The following is a 15693-nucleotide window of genomic DNA, read 5'->3' as shown; positions in this document are numbered from 1 at the left end:
ACAAAAAGTGTATAATTCAGCTATCTAAATAACCAGTCCACCTCTTTCCCTGCCAAACATTAAAATATAGCCAGCCATCCAGAAAGCTTGAAATGGTGTGTACAGACTCACCATCAGTGGCAGCAATGGTAAACTCATCACCGCAGGAGACCCTGATCACTTGCTTCCCACCTAGGGGTCCTCCCAACAGGTTGATTCCTAGACGCTTCTTATAATTCCCAACGCCCAGCTGTCCACACTTGTTGCAGCCAAAGGTCAGCAACCGGCCTCGCTCTAAGAGAGAATAAAAACAAATAAACAGGCACAAATGGGGCACAGAACAGAGGGGAAAATGCAGTCAATGTAGAGTTCCATGGACTAGCTTCTGGTTGTTAAGTATATACAAATAGAAAGCCAGCCACACAATCTTGTACCCAGGGAAGCTAAGGTATCTAGATCTATGACCAATCTGACCCAGGAAGTGATTCAATATTGTACTTTCTCCCTAATATTGTATTTTGCATGTAGAAAATGGATACTACCTTAGTAAACTCCTAAATGGCACTAATTAAAGGCAGTAGTTGTCTGGAATTATAGGCGTGGCATTCTTATTAAGGGATGTACTGACTGCATTTATAATCATTACCAAAAAAACATTTACTTGAATGCCTAATTTGTTAATGAGATAATACAGGATGCCAGGGAGTAAACAGAAGAATGTATATATTGTTATATATATATATTTTTAAAGATTTTACTTATTTATTCATGAAAGACACAGAGAGAGAGAGAGGCAGAGACATGGGCAGAGGGAGAAGCAGGCTCCATGCAGGGAGCCTGATATGAGACTCGATCCTAGGACTCCAGGATCACACCCTGGGCCAAAGGCAGACGCTTAAACATCCACCCAGGTGTCCCAGAATGTATATATTGTTAAGAAGAGCTAATACTTGGGGCACCTGGCTGGTTCAGTCAGTAGAATGTGCAACTCTTGATCTTGGGATTGTGGGTTCAAGCCCCACATTGGGTGTGGAGATTACTTAAAAATAAAATCTTAAAAAAAAAAAAAAGAAGAGCCAACACTTGAGCGGGAAAAAAAGCATGAGCTACTGAGGCCTGTGTATAAAAGTTGTAAATCAACTCACCATCAATAGCAGCTGTGTGAGTCTTGCCTGGGGCAATTGTACGGATCTTATAAAAGGAGAGCTGTTTGGCCAAGGTAAAGGAGGTTGTGTAGGGAATTTCATGGTATGCCTGAAACAAGGTAAAACAGAAAGCAAAGACTCATGAGGTAAAAATGAAGTGATAGTAGGCTGAAAATGCTGTCATGGTGACTAAAAGGGCTTTCAAGCAGATTTGTTATTAAGAAAAATGTGCCAGGTAACTTTTCATCCAATTGAATACAAGACAAAATAAGCTCATATATATAATCAGAGAATTTAATTAGTGTATGAAGCAGGACTTTCTGACAACAAAAGTTTTAGATTCCTAATCTAAGAGTAAGTATACAAAACATGAACTCTATATCCCAGATGATATCTATCTACATGAGGATAGAACCAATGACATTTGTCTTGGTATAGATACTGCATACTAACAAACGCAGGGCAAAGGATTAAAATATTGAGGACTCTCTCTGGCCCATTAAGCAACTAGTTTACTGTGATCTAATTTCATCTACAAGGCAGAGTTCTCAACATATTAAAACCCACGTCCCTTTAGATTAGCATTAAAAAATTCCTCTCAAATTTCACAACAAACCTAACATTATAATAAAAACCCAAATCAAGTAATGGTAATTCTGAATATGCCTTTTCAAACTACGTAGACACCCTTCCCAGACTTGCCCCAAATTTGTACTTTCCCATTTGAGAATCATTACTTCAGAGATTGCTTAACATTTTTTTTTTAAGATTTTATTTATTTATGAGAGAGAGAGAGAGACAGAGAGAGTGGTGGGTGGGTGGAGCAGAGGGAGAGGGACAAACACACTCCATGTTGAGCACAGAGCTTGAAGCAGGGCTTGATGTCAAGACCCTGAGATCATAACCTGAGAGTCAGATGCTTAACAACTGAGCCACCCAGGAGGCCCACTTAAAAACTTGGGGATCCCTGGGTGGCGCAGCAGTTTAGCACCTGCCTTTGGCCCAGGGCGCGATCCTGGAGACCCGGGATCGAATCCCACGTCGGGCTCCCGGTGCATGGAGCCTGCTTCTCCCTCTGCCTGTGTCTCTGCCTCTCTCTCTCTCTCTCTGTGTGTGTGTGTGACTATCATAAATAAATAAAAATTAAAAAAAAAAAAAAACTCTTATTCCCTGAGTCAGGAAACTTTTCTCTCTCTCTCTCTTTTTTTTTTTTTTACATTTTTAAATTTATTGTATTTTTGTAAGATTTATTTATTCATGAAAAGCACAGAGAGAGAAGCAGAGACACAGTCAGAGGGAGAAGCAGGCTCCTCACAGGGAGCCGGATGCGGGTCTTGGTCCCCAGACCCCAGGATCACAACCTGAGTCAAAGGCAAATGCTCAACCACCCAGGTGCCCTCTTTTTTAAAGTAGGCTCCATGCCCAAAGTGAGGCTCAAACTCATGACCCTGAGATTAAGCGTCTTATACACTCCACCAACTGAGCCAGGCAGGCGCCCTTGAAAAGTTTTGTCTCTTAATTTGATTCTTTAGTACATGAAAAAAACTCATCATATTAACATAAGGAGAAAATGAAGTCTTTTTTTTTTTTTTTAAGGAAATGAAGTCTTAATAACAGTAGTAAATTTCATGATATCCTTGAAGGAAGTGAATGGTAATTATATTCACTAGGCCTGAACAGGATCAGTGATTTTGTAGCAATAAATCTAAAAAAACTCTTCAGGGAGGTGATACATGAAAATGTTTCTTTTCAAAAAAAAAGAAAAAAGAAAAAAAAAAAAGAAAATGTTTCTTTTCATGTAAATTTTCTTGTACCTATTTCAGTGATAGAGTAGAAATAGGTACCTGAATTCCATCACTTGATTCTTTGTAATAAATTTATTTATTGTGGCATAATACATTATAAAATATTGTACAGATTGAAAATTTTTTCTGTATCTATATGAATGTAAAACCATCACTCAGATCAAAATATAGACCATTTCCATGATTCTAGGATCCCTTCTGTTAATACTCATATACCTTTTCCCAGAAGTAATCACTACTTTGACTTCTGCCATCATAAGTTGATTTTGCCTGTTCTTAAACTCCATATAATTGGAATCACATGGTGTATACTCTTTCATGGCTAGCTTCTTTCATTGAACATAAAAAATGGTATCTGCGAAATCTTTATTCTTAGGTAAAATTCCACGGTCACTAACCAATAGCATTCTCAAAGAAATTCCAACCTAAGAGAAATTGTGACAGTGTGGTTAAGGCACCAAAGAGCGTACTCACTTCATGGTTGATGATTCCAGACATGCACTGATTCAGACCCAGCTTGTTAAATTCATTGAGTCCACAGGCTAGCACTTTGCCTGACTGGGTCAGCAGAAATGTCCCATCACAGCCACACTGAACTGCAACAATAATCAAGGCCTTGGGAACATCCACCTGCACGGAAAAAAAAAAATCAGGAAAAAAAAAAAAGCCCCCAAACGTAACTTGCATTAGGACACAACCCTCAAATTCCATCAAAAGTGATGTCCCACATTTAGCAGAACTGCCAACCGTAAAGACTGTTATATCCTCTTCAGATTTTCCCAGCAGCTTAAACACTATGGTTTTCAACAAGGAGCTCAGGTTTGATAATAAAATAAAAGAAGACATTTCCAGGTTGGCTAAACAGTCCTGTCAGTTTGTTTTAGCAGTAGGTCCTTCTTACAAAGACTTCTCCGAAAACACTGGGAAAAGAGAAGCTTCAACCCATTGCTGATTTTGTCCCCTGAGATGGTAGGCCCCACAGCAGCTATAGAAGAAACTCCGGAGCCCTAAAGGGTCCTAGTCTGGTCACATTATAAGTGAAGTTACAGTGAATCAGCAGCCAGGACTTCCAAGTCCTGGCTCACATCCTTCAAGCTAACTAAACAGGGCTGGGGAATGGTAAGGTGACAGGATCATTGTCTGTGAAACTTGAAAACTCAAACCTCAGTGTTTCTAAAAAAGCCTTTTCAGAAGAGGAACAGCCACGGTCCCACAAATAATATGTTTAATTTTTAAAATGCAAATAAACAGAGTTAACAGTGCATGATATAGTTGATTACAGTCACCCTTCCGGTGGGCAGGCGAGCCTGCATCCTAGGGTGAGTGTGAGACAGATGACCATGCTCCTCTTGCAGCTGCTTTCAGCTCCTGTGCCAAGTCCTGCAGTGCTAGCTGCTGCAGTGCTGAGAGTAATTAGGTATTATGTTTCATATAACATGACCCCTAAATACAAACACACATTTCATCTGGAGTTCAACTGTAGAAATCAGACGGGAAAGTGGCTGTGTGGGGTTAAGAGGGAATATATTGCTTTCCAATATCTTCCCAAGGAATTTTCTGGGGTGTATTTAGCTCATGTGTCTCTTTTTTTTTTTTTTTTTCTCAATGTGTCTTTGTCATGGTACATGCAGATTTTAGCTCTCATTCCTGAATAAAATGTGACTCCAGGGTATCCATAATGGCTATATCCTCCTTCTCAACTGTTTATGGTTTAGTCAGATGACAAGGTCACATAGTGCTAAATCAGGAATCCTGGACTGTCAGTCTCCCAGATAGAAAATATTTCAGAAATAAACACCTTGACATGAGGGGTCAGGGAAAGAGGAGTCTGTGTTATTACTGGAGTCTGAGTGACCTACATAAGCTTTAGGAAGAAGCTGCTTATGAGTTTACCTTTTGTGGTGTATAATAATCCTCTTCTGAATCCAGACCCAGTCGTCCTGAGATACACATAAGAAAGAAAACCATTAAGATGAGGTCCTCTTTCCCAATGAAAATGTTCTATAACGACATTCTCTTTTACTGAATCAACACTTCTCAAGTACAAGCTACATGATATGCTTAGAAGCATACAAGCTTGAAGTCAAGTTGGCTCCTGGGAACAAGTGGACAGAAACAAGGCTACACCTACCATATTCGCCACAGCCCCAAGAAAAGACTTCTTTGTTTCGTGTCAAAACCACCACATGATTATCTCCACAGGAGACCTGCTCCACTGGATTGTTCAGGAAGAAGTCCAGCTGCATTGGTTCTAGTACTTCGGGCCCAGCAACCTTGTCTACCCCCATGCAGCCATAATAATCGGATCCAAAGGCATAGAGCTGACCCTCATCTGCAAAAGGAAGGAAGGCATAACCTATCAGAAAGCTGGACAGGACTGGAATGAAACTATCTCATCCAGGGATTTCATATGAAATGATTTCACCAGAGAAATCTGAAGGATAGACCACGAAAGTCTAGAATTGTTTCTATTTAGGGGATCATGGGTACGTTATAACAATTTTTAAAAGGTGGTAGTACTATGTTGAAATTTTATTGGGGCCATCTCTATTTTCTAGAGAAAAGGAAAAGTAACTAATGGCAAGATGAAAACTAAATTTTAGCACTGGGTGTTATATGGAAGGGATGAATCACTGAATTCTACTCCTGAAACCAACTTGCACTGTATGGTAACTAACTAGAATTTAAATAAAAATTTGAGAAAAAAGGGCAGCCCGGGTGGCTCAGTGATTTGGCGCTGCCTTCAGCCCGAGGCATGATCCTGGAGACCCGGGATTGGGTCCATGTCGGGCTCCCTGCGTGGAGCCTGCTTCTCCCTCTGCCTGTGTCTCTGCCCCTCTCTCTCTCTGTCTCTCATGAATAAATTAATAAATAAAATTCTAAAAAAATTTTTGAAAAAAAAATGTAAACGGCTTAAAGACTAAATTAAACTTCCGCTCTTTATTTCTGATTTGGTGTTATCCATACCTGACTAGGTGGTAACATTATTTTTCCCTCCAACTGGAACATACAACATCTTTTTCCTGATCCCACCTCTTCTCTGTTATCCACGGGCCTTTCTTTGCTTATCACCCCACACTAATACCATTGCAAATTGGGCTTTTGTTATTAATGTGTGTGTCTGCTCAGTGTCTTTGGTTCTTAGAATACTGTCTTTTGCTATAAAATCCCACTGAAACTGCAGAGCATTCAGTACAATACCCCATGTCAAATGCATGGCATGCTTTCTGTTGATGACTTACCTGTCACACAGACAGTGAAATCATCACCACATGACACCTGACGGATAGCTTTGCCTTGCAACTTTTCCACATGCTTTGGCTGTCGGTAGGAGGCTTTGTCTCCGTGGCCCAGCTGACCATGGAGTTTAGTACCCCCTTGCATGTTCTGTGAAATAAAGAGGTCTTGTGAAGTTTTAACTTTTCATGCCAAAAGCTACTCTTCAATATAACTTCTTATCAAAAAACCATAGGAAAAAATCAGCTGAAAATTTAGAAATGAAAAAAAAAATCAGTAAGGAGATTAAGCCTTTTAATGATAGGTAGTATAAAAATCCCTGCCAACAGGTAAAGACTTAAAAAGCATCCAGACTGATACCTATCAAGACCTAAAAGAACACATTCCCCATTTTGTCTTTCTCCTTCAAGTCTAAGGCTTTTATATTTAATTATGGGTGTTGGTGAAAAGAAATTCTTGGGACGCCTGGGTGGCTCAGCAGTTGAGCACCTGCCCCTGACTCAGGGTGTGATCCTCAGTCTCAGGATCAAGTCACACATCAGGCTCCCTGCCTGGAGCCTGCTTCTCCCTCTGCCTATGTCTCTGCCTTTCTCTCTCTGTATCTTTCATGAATAAATAAATAAAATCTTAAAAAATTCTTTATATAGTCTACCTTGATTGCTTTCTATAGGAGTATAGTCTCTTGGAAATCCTTACTAGAAGTTTTATGAATTTTGGTCAGTTTCCCTGAACTATGGAACAATTATAAAGAATCTGGCTGCATCCAAGAGGCTGCTATATAGTACCAAGAGTAGTTCTAAATCATGTTTCATCAGTTTTATAAAGAAAAGTAAATCTTTTCATACAAGAATTCAACTGTAAGTCCTTATCCAAATGTTTTTGAAGGGACAATAATTTCACTCCATCTCTGGAAGCCCCCCATGGGCTAGTTATTTAAGGGATGGGGTTTTAAGGAAGTAACAGTTAACATTCTGTAACAGAGGCCCAATCATTCCATCCTTCTTTCAATCTATTAATAATTGAGTGTCTACTCTGTCACACACTGAGGACAAACCTTTACTTGTGGAGAAGCTGCTGGAGAAAATGAGCTCTCCCAGAAAGAAGAGGAATAGTGAGAAGAACTGAGGGCCTAAGACAAGGCTGGGTAAAGGAAAAGCAGCCTAAAACTAGTTAGGAGGCACAGCCAAAGAGACAAGATAAAAGCCAAGAGAAGAAGCTCTCATGGAAGCCAAGGGAAGACAAATCTACAAGGAGAGAGTGATTAACTCGGTCAAAAATGCTGCTGGAAGGTCAAGGGAAGTAAGGACAACAAAGTATCTGTTTTATATTCACAATTTAGAGGTCATTTTTTTAAAGAGTAGTTTCAATCAAGTGGCAGGGATGGAAGCTGCATTGTAGGCAAATGATGAATGAGCAGGAGTAAGGAAACAGCAAATATATGCAAATTGTTCCAGAAGGTAGAGACAGGGTGAAAGAGGGAACAAAGGAAAATTCTACTGAAGATATACCTAGCCATTTTCAATCACTGATAAAGGTCTTAGAATTTTCCTGATGTGGTACACTGCTTCATTTGTTTATAAAACTATTTCACAGATACTAGTTGCTCTGAAACTCATGGCAATAGAATAATTAAGTGACTCTGAAATCACTCAGCTGTAAATGAGAGTCCAGTCTCCTGAGTCCAGACCTAGGGATCTTTTCATTCATTCTTTCCTTCCGTCTTCTTTGATTCATTCATTCAAAAAAAAAACATTTTACAAATGACATTTCTGTAGATGTTGGCTTTTCAAAGGATGCTTCTCAAAGGCTACTTACAGGGATCAAACAATGTACCAGGCACTGGGGAAAGATACGTCAGTGAACTAAACAGACAAAATCCCTGGTCTCATAAGAGCTTATGTTCCATCACCCCATGGTGCTATTCCCACAGCACACTCAACTAATAAAATACTTAGACATCCTCAGCCCAGTAAACAATTAGGCTTACATCACTGTTCTAAAGTACTTAGCTTTCACTTACCACCCAGGTGTATAGTTCCTTCTCCACTGTGACCACAGCAAAGTGGGTATTCCCTGCACACACCTGCCGGGCACTACAGCCACTCTTGATGACATCCAGTTTCTGGGGAGTGGATTTTCCACCGCCCCAAACATAGACTTCACTGGTTCGTGATGTTACCACAGCAATGGGTGCTTCAGTCACAGTGCTTGACCTGTCAACAACCCCCAGAACAAAGGCATATTTAACATAAAAACTATATCAAAGAAAAATGCTTCCAGTGTTCCCAGAGAAGAACTGCCAATTATGGCATGCGAAAGTATGTTTTTTCTCGACAACTTATTTCAACCCTCTATCAGAGCAGGCCTTGCAATTTCTGCCTCAGGGCTTCATAACAGCTCAGCCAGATCAGATTCCAGTCTGGTCCATAACACCTACACTTTTCAAATTTCAACATTCATCATGGTAATGATGTCCACTTCAGCATGAGGATGAAATTATAGCCTTCTGTTTTCTCAGAAATGACTAGCTGACATTTCTGTAGATGTTGGCTTTTCAAAGGATGCTTCTCAAAGGCTCCTTACAGGGATCAAACAATGCATGGACCAAAGAAAGACCTCCTAATGGTAATTTAAGGTATTTCAGTTTTTATGAGTCTCCTAAGCATTACCTTGGTCTTTTTGTAGGTGCATTAAGCAGTGTGACTTTTTCCTCCATCTCTCTAGCAAAAGAAAAGATACATGGGTAAAAGAATAGTTGTTACATTGTACCAATGACTCTTTAATACATTTCATAGATTTAATCCTCTATAAACAATATACCTCCTGCAATATGACAATACTTTGGGAAAAGTATCTCAATACCATTCAAACAGTTACATAGGCCTGACTTTGGACAATCATTAAATATGAGGGGGACAGCAGTTTGGGGCCATTTGTTTTCTTTCTTCAAGAAATGTTCCAAGCTGGAACAGAGAACCTAGAGAACCTCTGTTGCACATTTTGAGTACCTGCTGACCTCTCCATCCAGGCTACCCACTGACTTCCCAAACTCACCATCTTTAAACCTCAGTTCATTTTCTTTTTCCCATACAGCTTTTCTTTCTGATTCTCTTATTTCTATAACTGGCACTTCCCATTCTCCCAGTGAACTAGGCTTAAAACTCCTACGCTGTCCCTCTTTAATATCAAGTCCTAGAGATTCTACCTATATGGTGCCCTTTATATTCACCTCTCCCCTCCAGGCTTGCCACCTTAGCTCTGAGCAGCTTTGCTTCCCACCTAGACTGCTGTAGCACATCCTAATAGGTCTAACTCACCACAGTGCCAATCCACTTTATTGGTCCTCTACTGATTTAACACTGAGATTAGTTTGCTAAATTAGTCTTCCTTAAGCATGCCCCTTATCACATGAACTACCCTCTCATAAACATCCACTACTGTACTATAGTTTGAATTAAGCACAGATCCCTTTGTCCAGCATTCAAGATTCTTTACCTACCTTTCCAGCCTTCTTTCCTTCTACTTACTTCCCATATTCTTGCTCAGGGTTCTCATTCTGTCTAAAACACTTATAGCTGAATTCCTTAGGCATCAGTATTTTTTGAAAGCCCTTGAGGTGTTGCTTATTGAGAGCCCCAGGTCTAGACCCACTAATCAAGTAGGACTTAGTGTTTCCTGAATATTTTCTACAGTTTGCTCTATCTGTGCTTTACCTGGAAAGCTCTTTGTCTTATGTTTTTCCATCAAAGTACAAAGTTCTAATGAAGTACTGTGTGTAGATCTATAATTATCTCAATAAAAATTGCAATAAAAAATTATCAATGAAAATATTTGAAAAAAATTTAAATAGTGATTTTACTGTTGGGGAAAATAAGCCAGATAAAAAATTTAAATATACTTGACCAGCATATTATACTGCTAGAATATGCATCAAACATAAGTAGAAGGTCATAGTGCTCTTTCTGGAGTATTACATGTAATTCTAGACACTAAAACACTAACTAGACCTTAACTGGAAAAGAACCAAAAAAGATTAAATGACACAACAAAATAAAGGTACTGACCGAATGCAAAGATTATGGAATTAAATATATACTTAATGTATCTATGGGCAAGACTTGAAAAAGAGCAGAGGAGGGGATCCCTGGGTGGCTCAGCAATTTGGCTCCTGCCTTTGGCCCAGGGCGCGATCCTGGAGTCCTGGGATCGAGTCCCGTGTCAGGCTCCTGGCACGGAGCCTGCTTCTCCCTCTGCCTGTGTCTCTGCCTCTCTCTCTCTCTCTCATGAATAAATAAATAAAATCTTAAAAAAAAAAAAAAAAAGAAAAGAAAAGAAAAAGAGCAGAGGAAAGGTTTAAATATTGGGAAGTTATAGAAACAAAGAACTGGTAGGGGAGGAAGAAGGACAGTAAGACAAAAAGAGTATAACAGGATGAGAATAGAACAGGATGAGAATAATAAAAGGATGCTGGCTGGCTTAGTCAAAGGAGCATGCAACTCCTGATCTTAGGATTGTGATGGGTGTAGAGATTACTTTTTAAAAAAGAAAGAATAGGGATCCCTGGGTGGCGCAGCGGTTTGGCGCCTGCCTTTGGCCCAGGGCGCGATCCTGGAGACCCGGGATCGAATCCCACATCGGGCTCCCGGTGCATGGAGCCTGCTTCTCCCTCTGCCTGTGTCTCTGCCTCTCTCTCTCTCTCTCTGTGACTATCATAAATAAATAAAAATAAAAAATAAAGAAGAATAACAACACATTTTCCTTTAAGTTTGGGTTTGAAAAAAAAAATAAGTTTGGGTTTGAAGCCTCCTATAGGATGTGAGGAATAAAGGACCTCCTTCCTACCTCTAGAGACCCTGAACAGAGAAAAAAATCTCAGGAAGTAACCTGCCAATAATCAGGCAAGCTTGATTTCAGGAAATGAGCATAAGAAAACTCCTCTGACTGCAACATACCATCTAAATGAATGCGCTGAAAAACAAAGGCCCACTCTAAATCCATACTACTATCTGACAATCACTGAGCGTCTTGTGCCAAGCCCTGGGCTAAGCACTTTATATGCATTACCTCTCTTAATCCTTACCCTACCTGACTTTACAGAGGAGAAAACTAAAGAACAGAGATGTTAAATAACTTGACAAAGAAAATAATAGAATTCAGATACAAACCTAAGAATGTCTGAGTCCAGAGCTCTCCTGTCTTAATTTCTATACTCTAATGCTCCAATTCTAGATGAAAACTCACAGATGAGAGGAGTGCAGGGTGCTAGGGTCTCATCAGTATATATTCAGAACAAAATAGCACAGACTAAGGAAGTAAAGTCAGGAGCTTCTCTCAAGCAATAAAAAGAGATGTTGGGACACCTGAGTGGCTCAGAGGTTGAGCATCTGCCTTTGGCTAAGGGCGTGATCCTGGAGTTCTGGGATTGAGTCCCACATTGGGCTTCCTGCATGGAGCCTGCTTCTCCCTCTGCCTATGTCTCTGCCCCTCTCCTTCTGTGTCTCTCATGAATAAATAAATAAATAAAATCTTTAAAAAAAAAAAAAAGGAAAAGAAAAGAAAACAGAGATGTTGCTAGAAAATGGCATCAGAGCGGCCACATCAGGAAACGCTGCCCTCTCTTGTGGTCCTCTGATCAGGTCTTTAACAGTTAACTATCCAAAGAAAGACAAGAAAGTGACTTCTCTGTACTTTACCTCCTGCGCTTCCTGAGAAGGGGGCGATCCAGAAGTTCATCTGCTGTGGGTCTCTGCTCAGGATCCTAAAAAGTACAAACTGGGTTAGTTTTAATTTAAAGGAAAACAGCAATGGGGTGCTGTGGGTATCTCAGGGGTTGAGCATCTGCCTTGGCTCAGGTCATGACCCCGGGGTCCTGGGACTGAGTTCCACACTGGGCTCCCTGCAGAGAGCCTGCTTCTCCCTCTGCCTGCCTCTCTGTCTCTCTGTGTCTCCCATGAATAAATACATAAAATCGGGATCCCTGGGTGGCACAGCGGTTTGGCGCCTGCCTTTGGCCCAGGGCGCGATCCTGGAGACCCGGGATCGAGTCCCACGTCGGGCTCCTAGTGCATGGAGCCTGCTTCTCCCTCTGCCTGTGTCTCTGCCTCTCTCTCTCTCTCTCTGTGACTATCATAAATAAAAATAAATAAATAAATAAATAAATAAAATAAAATACATAAAATCTTAAAAAACAAAACAAACAAACAAAAAAAAAAAACAAAGGAAAACGGCAAAATGGGATCTAACGAGGAATTTTACTTCCCCTTAGAAGGCTGTATGCTGATTACTCCAAGATCACTGTATATTATCCTTTTGTTTAAAAAAAAAAAATTCCTATGTCACATTCCATGTTTCCTGCATATCATCTCATTATCATCAATACTTGTATGTGAATGAGAATGCACATTCCTTATTTGTTCAGTATGGTACTGTCTCTTAAATTCCAATATATATAGCACAAAGAATCTCCCAGAGTGCTTGTTATAAATAAAGATTTCTGGGCCTTATCTATAGAGATTCTGATCCAGTTGGTCTGGGGTGGGACTCAGGAAACTTCATTTTTTATTTGTAAAACTCTTCCATCCCTTAGCAATTCTAACACCTATGGTTCACAAACCATATTTTGAATAATATCAACCTAGAGCTAGACTACAAGGCAACTGTGAGATATAAGAATTATATATATTCTGCACACTAGGAACTCTGACTAAAATTCTGTAAAATCAATTTACAAAAATTAATCTTAATCATAAAAAATGGAGCACAATTTAGATGGTAAGATAATTTCACAAATCAGTAAAGTAAGAATAAAGCAGAATAAAGCTTAAGGATTTGTTGCCTACAACAAATAACTATCATGAATTGCCAATGCTTATTCTTCTGGGTATAGTCAAAATATATTCTACCCTGGGAAGTGAATGTGGTTTTATGCAGGAATCTGCACAAAGTATGCATACCATACTCCAAACACCATGGTGGGAAGGGAAAACCCTCAACTGAAATCAACATGTTAAGTCACACTTACCTGGTCAAGGCATGCATGGACCATTTGAATCAGTTCCAAAGAGTACTGGCTAGAATCAACTTCCATGGCCCGGATTCCTTGTACAATCTTCACACACAAGTTGAGTGGATTCTATAAGAAAATGATTATTCTTGGTTATATAAAGATTATATAATCTATCAGTAGGGGTTCTGAGATGTCTGTGACTACTTTTTTTTAAAGAAATGGCAATTGTTCTGTATTAGGTTTGATTTCTTTTATAACTGAGTATGCATCAGCAAGAAATAGCTAGGGATACACTGTTGCTATCAGAAGGAATGAAGCCAAATGGCCTACATGGAAGTATGACTATGTGGCCAATAGTATAATACTCAGAGTATATTATAATCTGACCCTTCAACTGAATCCCAAGAAAAAGGAAAGCAAGATTAGCCATGCTTATTGGCTTTAAGTACCTTCTCTGCCACGTAATCTGCCTCCTTTTTTTTTTTTTAAAATTTTTTATTTATTTATTTATGATAGTCATACAGAGAGAGAGCCTCCTAATGTTATGCAGAAGATACTCTACAATAACAGACAAGGCAGTAAATAATAAGATGACAATGATAATATTATTATTATAATACCATCAATACCTTTATTGAGAGACCACAGTTTGCTAGGCAGGCACCTTTGCAAACCCCCTGTAAGGAGGTTATTATAATTATCAGTTCAAAGATATAAAGTAACTGGCCTAAGACTACACAGATAGTAAAAAATGGAGTTATAACACCAACCAAAGTTTATCTTCACTCTAAAACTCATTTTCCTTCTGCTATATTATTAAGAAGAATTAGATGATACATCAGAATAAACTAGGATTTAGAAAAACAAATAGGTGTCATGGAAGGCCAATGAACTAGCATTATTTCATATTTGCATTTTTCATACACATTATCATAGCATCTCTATAAGAAAAATATCTATTTTTCCTTGTTATAGATAATGAAATAGAGGACTGAAGAAATTCTTTAATGATTTACTTAAGTTCTCATACATGGTTTGTAGAGAATATTGAATGTGAATCCATTTTTGCTATGCCAATTGATCCATGGACTAGCAACATCAGCATCATGTGGGAACTTGTCAGAAATGCAGAATACTGGGACCCACTCCAGATCTACTAAAAAGAGTCTGCATTTTGACAAGGTGCCCAAGTGATCTCCTATGTGTGTGAAAGTTGGAGAAGCACTGTTTTTACTTAGGAAGAAAAGAAGATAAACTAAAAGGAATTTGTTGTCCATTAAACAATAACAACCTCTAATATAAGAGTCAGTGTGGAATATTTTATAAAAAATAACACTTAAATGAGTATTACATAATTTGTTTTAGCTTTAAAAAAATGATGTAGGGATCCCTGGGTGGCGCAGCGGTTTGGCGCCTGCCTTTGGCCCAGGGCGCGATCCTGGAGACCCGGGATCGAATCCCACATCGGGCTCCTGGTGCATGGAGCCTGCTTCTCCCTCTGCCTGTGTCTCTGCCTCTCTCTCTCTCTCTCTGTGTGACTATCATAAATAAAAAAAAAAAAAAACAAAAAAAAGATTAAAAAAAAAATGATGTAGCTGAAGCATAAGAAATTAAATGGCTTATCTAAACTGCAACATCATATAGTGGATCCTAGAGCCAATTTCAAAATTAGAGTCAACAAATTCAAGTACAATGCTCAAACCACTTGAGTAAGATTATTTCAGTGGGGAGGTCAAGTTAAAGATAAATCTGATATACAGTATTTCAGTAATACACTACATCAAGCCTGAATAGTTTTTTTTTTTTTTGGCCTACAGCCGATTTCTGATGAAAAAATCAGAAACTCGGGGATAAATGAATTTGGTTCTCTCAACCAAGTTATACCATTTTCAAGGACAAGGTGGGGAAAATACAACTTACTGTAGCATCAAATGTTCTTTTTAGGGTAAGCAGTTCAAAAATGACACAGCCTACTGCCCAGATATCAGACTTGAAATTGTATTTTACTCCTTGGCAAAGTTCTGGAGACATGTAATATGGAGTTCCTACAAGCTGAACAACAAAGAAAACAAAGAATAACTTCATTTCTGAGGTAACTATATTAATATTTCAACAACTAAAGTAAATTTCCCACAAATTAGTGATAACAACTATAAAATATTCATCAGCAAATCCCGAAATGTTTTTTATGAGATGGGAAGAAATCTTTTTTCATATCACATTTTTTGGACCAATTAAAAAGGGTTAAGGCAGTGTGGTAATTTGGGAGGCACAACAGTGATTCCTAGATCACAGAGGGCTTAGGCCCGCTGAAGATGTCATAAAGATAAAGACACGCTTAGTAGAAGTTCGCCAATGGGGGGAAAAAAACTGACAGTGGGGAGATGATAAGTAAATAAAGGGGTCAAAAGTTCTAACTGAAATGCATAGTACTGAAACTTTGTAAATGGCTCAATTTGACATCTGTAATACTAAAATGGCTAGAGAAATTTCTTTCAAATTTGAAAAAAGATCCTCTGCC

General features: G+C 39.1%; 1 protein-coding gene across 2 annotated transcripts in view; it reads right to left on the bottom strand.

The window, feature by feature from the left end:
* Positions 1-15693, bottom strand: part of NEK9 (NIMA related kinase 9) — a 39106-nt gene that overhangs the window by 15072 nt on the left and 8341 nt on the right. For both annotated transcript variants that reach the window (XM_055304041.1, XM_055304042.1), the window contains exons 6-16: positions 15093-15224; positions 13188-13298; positions 11860-11924; positions 8836-8886; positions 8187-8379; positions 6172-6316; positions 5061-5261; positions 4823-4869; positions 3404-3559; positions 1125-1233; positions 112-273 (exon numbers count right to left, since the gene is read on the bottom strand). In XM_055304041.1, the coding sequence (XP_055160016.1) occupies positions 112-273; positions 1125-1233; positions 3404-3559; positions 4823-4869; positions 5061-5261; positions 6172-6316; positions 8187-8379; positions 8836-8886; positions 11860-11924; positions 13188-13298; positions 15093-15224 (1372 nt within the window). The remainder of the gene's footprint in view (positions 1-111; positions 274-1124; positions 1234-3403; positions 3560-4822; positions 4870-5060; positions 5262-6171; positions 6317-8186; positions 8380-8835; positions 8887-11859; positions 11925-13187; positions 13299-15092; positions 15225-15693) is intronic.

The sequence above is a fragment of the Nyctereutes procyonoides genome, unplaced genomic scaffold (genome assembly GCF_905146905.1).
Source record: "Nyctereutes procyonoides isolate TBG_1078 unplaced genomic scaffold, NYPRO_anot_genome, whole genome shotgun sequence".
In the NCBI taxonomy this organism is placed as follows: Eukaryota; Metazoa; Chordata; class Mammalia; order Carnivora; family Canidae; genus Nyctereutes; species Nyctereutes procyonoides.
Note: the sequence above shows the minus strand (reverse complement) of the source record. Positions and strands in the feature narration are given on the sequence as shown.